The sequence below is a fragment of the Plectropomus leopardus genome, chromosome 9 (genome assembly GCF_008729295.1).
Source record: "Plectropomus leopardus isolate mb chromosome 9, YSFRI_Pleo_2.0, whole genome shotgun sequence".
Taxonomy (NCBI): domain Eukaryota; kingdom Metazoa; phylum Chordata; class Actinopteri; order Perciformes; family Serranidae; genus Plectropomus; species Plectropomus leopardus.
Genome location: NC_056471.1, coordinates 1,650,887 through 1,656,840, shown reverse-complemented (window position 1 = coordinate 1,656,840; position 5,954 = coordinate 1,650,887). Strand labels below are relative to the sequence as shown.

The following is a 5,954-nucleotide window of genomic DNA, read 5'->3' as shown; positions in this document are numbered from 1 at the left end:
AAAAGGCTGTCCATGTAGTTGCTGTCCATGTAACTAACTATTTATGTATTTACAAGCTTTTTTTTAGTGACCTAATGAATAGAGCAAAACAAAACGTACGTTTGTAGCTTATATTTGGCTAGAGGAGGAGAGGGACAAGAAACTGAGTGTGAGTGAGACTGACTGAAACTATGGCTGTGTTCGAAATCATCCACTCATTCACTCACTCCCTATCCACTACATCGTGTACATGATGTAGTGAACTACATCATATACATGATGTAGGGAACGACGGGAGGAGAATTCGGACACTGCACGGTAATTTCCTGAACGTGGTTGCGTCAGCAGATGCGCCAGGTATTGCTGTGACGTAAGCGGACGCGCCGAGAATCATGTAAACACACCGGACCGGTTGGGAGCAGTCAAAAGATGTGATTCTTCATGGTGGTTTGTTTCTTGGTCAATAAACTGTTGAAATATCAATGGTGTGTGAGTCTGGAGTTGTCAACTACTGTTTGGTGTCCTCATTATAAGCTGTAACAGATTGTGCACGAGCCAGTGCGTTCGATCTAGTGGCAAAGTAACGTCTCTGCCAGTAGCAATTTAGCTCGTAGGCTACCGGCTATTTTCTGTTGAAAACAGTTGCCTCACAGTTGTTACTTGATGAAAAATGGTACCCGCTGTTGTTTGGATGCTGCTCACCCAACTCCTGCTTCTCAGGCATCGACGAAGACGAAGGCAACAGCATCTTAGGCATGTAAGGCACTATTTGTTGATTCGCCGACGTCAACTGGTAAATAACGGCAATACACCTTAGCTAACATGCTAACTGATATAGGGAAACCTATTAGCACAAATAATGTTCTTACACGATTTAGTGAATGACCACGGAATGAAACAAACTAATTTAATATGTGAAACATATGAAACACAATCAGGTGTGAAAGGCAATCATGGCAGAAATATAAGTTTTCTTTTTGCTTTAATTGAACTTCAATTAGTTTCAACCAGTTATTATATAACTCACCAACTACATAGGTTATCATGTTTGATTTATCAGTTCAAGTAATTGTAACAATAAAACAAAATAATGGAATAGGTAGTCATCTGGTTATTCAACTATAAATACCTGTAGCAGCCCTAATTTCTGTACCCTCAAACACTAAAAAATACAAATGTAATGTTCAATCAGGAATGACAAATATGAATTCTGAAATTTCTTTTATTGATGAATATGCACCACTAGAATGTATGCTGAAGGTCACATAGAAAGGCAGGAATCAGGAGAACACTCTTCCCTGCCCAAGGGACTCCTTCAGGGAGCTGGAGATGTCAGCAACTGTAAAACACAATACAAGACACCATTGTGAGAACAGAAACAGAATGTCAAATGTGTGTACTTAACACTTAGGTTTACACTAACTGGATATCACTAATGAGTCAAGTGTAAGGAAAACGTTGATGTGGTAGATGTAGAATGTCCAGATTTAATATTAAAACCCAGTCTCTTGGTGCCATGTCCTAAATTAAACAGCAAGTCCGTTAGTTTGACAACTTTTTTGTGAAATCTAGGGTCTGTGTCTGAGGAAGAATCTCATGCAGTAAGAGTTGAATCAGATTCAGTTAGAAAATTCACAAATTGTGCAATATAGCTTGAGGATGAAAAAGTATCAAAACCACATTGAACAGTGGGGTCAGAATTAAAGGAGATTTTTTGACCCTCCAATAGAATACAAATCACTCTTGTGGACCTCATCCTGCAAAGCTTTTTATTTATAGAGCTCCCTCCAGTTGTTCCAAGGGTGAAGGGCTTCTTTAGGAGCTGTGTGTTTAGGATGAAGAGAAATATGTTTTAATGTCTTCTTGATTGAAATTAAATTATATTTAATTTGTGACATATAATCTGTTAAGATTATACATTAAATAGTGAAATAATGTTCATTTTAGCTGGAACCCCAGACCTACTGCAATCTCAACATTACCATGCCAGTACTTCGCCTGTATCTGGACGAGGAAGCGAACCTGAAGCCTGACTATTGGCTCTCCAGGGCTTCGCTGGAGAACGTGATAGCAGCCACAAGCAGCCAGCAGGATCACGGATGGGGCCACTACCTCGAGGTGCTGGTTTTTGTGTTTTGGTTGGCGAGCGCCACCTCATACCGTGTTGTGTCCCGGAGCTTTGGCATTCCTCGCACCACCGTACACGATATGGTACACAAAGTGTCCAGAAAGCTGCTAAAAATTTTAAAGAGAGTTATTCATCTGCCTTCTGCTGCCGAGCTGGAGGATATGGGCAATGAAATCGCCCGTCTTGCTGGTTCCCCTGCTTTCTCCAGGGCAGTGGGCAGCATAGATGGGTGCCACATCAGGATTAAACCCCCATCCCTGGATGCCCAGTGTTACCTGAACCGGAAGCTGTTTCCATCTATCCAGCTGCAGGCGGTGTGCGACCACAGAGGCAGGTACCTGGACATCTTCGCAGGGTACCCTGGGTCCGTCCACGACTCCAGGGTCTTGAAGAATAGCCCGCTATATACAGGCCAGCTATATCCACCCCAAGGCTTTTTTATCCTTGGGGATGGTGGGTACCCCTGTCTGTCTGCTCCCATTGGCCTCATTACACCCTATAAAGAGCCAGTCCACCAACCAACGGCCAGGTGCTTCAATTACCACCATGCCAAGGCGAGATCCATCGTGGAGAGGTCCTTTGGGAGCATGAAGACCCGATGGAGGACAATATTCTTCAAGGCTCTGGAGGTTAAACCAACATTTGCCCCCGATGTCATCGCCTGCTGTGCCATCCTCCACAATGTTTGCCTTTCCAACGGTGACATTGTGGAGCCAGCAGAGGAGGTCCTCAGGCCGGATGACGATGCTGGAGACCAACACCAACACCAGGACCAGCAAAGTGGGGAGCGAATTCGGGAGCTGTTGATGGCAGCTGTCTCTGCTCCTGATGGGCGAGTGCCGGCTCTGGAGGACCATGACTACATGTAGATAGGACAACATTACGTTAATACAGATTTGTAAATATATTAGAGGTCAAGGTTGATTCATTTATTCAGTCATGATTCACATTTCACATAACTGTTGTAGGGTAGTTTCTGTAGTAGTTTTTTTTTATAAGTGACTATATATTTATTCAGTCATGATTCACATTTCACATAACTGTTGTAGGGTAGTTTCTGTAGTAGGTTTTTTATAAGTGACTATATATTTATTTAGTCATGATTCACATTTCACATAATTGTTGTAGGGTAGTTTCTGTAGTAGGCTTTTTATAAGTGACTATTTATTTAGTGATGATTCACATTTCACATAACTGTTGTAGGGTAGTTTCTGTAGTAGGTTTTTTTATAAGTGACTATATATTTATTCAGTCATGATTCACATTTCACATAATTGACATAATTCACATAATAAAACTGTCAAATTCAGTAAGGAACAAAATTATACAGTCACTCAAATTTGTTTGCTTACTCCCATCCATGCAGAGCCGCATTTCTTCGGCCGGAGAACAGCTGGTTGTGCTTAACACGAAGCTTAATAAGCTTCTCAACATCTTCATCAGTCCCTTGGAACAAGAAACAGAAAAGCATTTATTTTTCTAACACACCGCCAATTGGGAAAAGAGAACAAAACGCTATGATCAGATGTGAGCGGGTGTGCGGGTGTCTGCTCCTAGCTAGAGCTGCAACTACCGGCAAGCCCTAGCATTAGCCTTAGCGTTAGCGTTAGCTCGCAGATACAAATAACAAACCGGATGCTTCTCCACCAACAAATCCGCTCGTTATGACAATTCGCAACCCTTAAAAGGCATAAAACCACGCCACTAAAGTATTACACGCATCAAATGTGTATATTGTAATGTTACTTACATTTATATACAAAAGCGGCGGTTGGTGCGGCGGCCATCGTCTCCTTCTTCTCCTTTTCCAAAACACGACCGCATTGCATTGTGGGATACGGAGCACAAAGTAGTGTACATTGCTTGTTCACTCAATTTTGCGGTGCATTGTGTACATAGTGGATGAAATTAATCACGGAGAATTCGAACAACACTACAAAATGGCGAACACACTATATAGTGCACTACATCCGTGATAGGGGGTGATTTCGAACACAACCAAAGAGAACTGTGTGAGGGATTTTGGGGTGTGAAACTAAAAAAGAGTGAATATTTAAACAAAAATGTTACGTCTCTGCTGTAACCGTACAAAATCATCATCTGTGATTGGTCGTAAGCTGCACACGCATGATTCATTTGCAGGGCAGGCAGCTCTCAGAGCGGTAACGGAGTCCACTGCAGGTTGGGACTGCAGGGCTGCTGGTCAGACTGGCTGCATGAGTGCTGTGTGAGTGGTGAGGAGGATATGGCAGCCGCCCTCGCTGTACTTGGTTCTCGTGAGCTTGGTTGTAATGTGAACTGTGGAGCAGGATGTGTTAGATGCTTTTTGCTGAAGCTTTGTCAATACAAGTCGCTAAATTTGCTTTGTCAACACAGTCATTCCCCAAATTACCAGAAAAAAGTCGCTAGATTTGTCGCTGGTAACTTTTGAGAAATTAAGTCGCCAAGGGGGTTTGGAAAGTTGCTAGATATAGCGATAAAGTCACCAAGTTGGCAACACTTCACAGAAGGGGGGTGTCCTGCTCAGAGCATGTATGGGTGTTGGCATTGAAGCAGAGAAGAAATTAGCAGTAAAGTTGTTTAATGGTAGTAAATGCTCCGGTGAGAGTTCAGTCATCTATGAACAAAAAAGGCATACATCCATCACAATAAATTGAATCACTCAAAGTCGGAATAAACACACCCAGATAATTTGGCCAAGGTGTTCTGCACCTCCCTTGGTGGTTAGGGATAGGGACTGTTCATTATTTACGAGGGGAGAAGGGCTTCAGCAAAATGGGTCAGGCATTTTAAAAAAATTAAGCATGGCAATGGGTGAATGTGGCAATGTAGTGTAAAAGCACTTTGAGTGGTCAATAAGACTAGAAAAGCAGTACAGTCCATTTACCATTTACCAGTATATCCTCATTAGATAGGACTAATATAACTTTCGTAAAATTTTAAAATTTCTAGATAGCAAAAATCACCAGTGTTTGGACTTCAGACATGGTTACTGGTCATATCTTTACCATATCCTGAACTCCAGAGTCTCGTATGAAATGGTCCCATACCAGGGGTTGATATGCTCTGAACATGAAATATGTGACTCTCATGATCGTAGAGTACCTACCATGTACATGATCATATTTGGATCATATCTTGGAATATTCAAGTAATAATATCTCTGGATTCTTGGGGTTTTTGTGGAGTGAATACACGCAAAATTGGAGCAAAGTGACACAAAATGCCTTTGAAGAGACACTAAACAACTTCTTAAAGAGACACGACTACTGCAAAGACACATTGTAACCACAAACAGGCACAAGGCAACCAAAAAGACACAAAATTATCTCAGTGACACAAAACAACCAGACTCACAAAATGTCCACAAAGAGACACTAATGATTACAGAGACACAATGCCCACAAAGAGACAAAAAAAACACACAAAAACACACTAAAGCGACAAAACACCAAAAAAGAACAGAGACACAAAACAACCTCAGAGACACATAATTATCTCAAAGATACTCGTGGCAACCACTAAACACACAAACTCAAAAAGTCACAAAATTACCACAAAGAGAGAGAGAGAGAGACGAAAAAAACTTCTGAGACACATAATGACTTTAAAGAGACACAAAATGACTACAAAAAGACAAAAATAAACAAAAAAACACAAAAAGCCCAAAATACTACAAAGAGACACAACATAACAAAAAACAACAACAACAGAGACACAAGCAACCACAAAACAACCGTAGAAGACACAAAGTTAACCCGAAAAGGAAACAATTAGAAAGAGATGCTAAACAACAACAGAAAGTTAGATTTATGTTCAGGGGCCCACACAACCTGCCTATAATCAC

The 5,954-nt window shown here is 41.4% G+C and overlaps 1 protein-coding gene across 1 annotated transcript; it reads left to right on the top strand.

Annotated features, from left to right (window-relative positions):
* Positions 1-1,962: 1,962 nt before the first annotated feature.
* On the top strand, positions 1,963-2,976 carry LOC121948446 (putative nuclease HARBI1). The gene has a single exon (XM_042493842.1). The coding sequence runs from the start codon at positions 1,963-1,965 to the stop codon at positions 2,974-2,976; it is 1,014 nt and encodes a 337-aa protein (XP_042349776.1).
* The last annotated feature ends 2,978 nt before the right edge of the window (positions 2,977-5,954 follow it).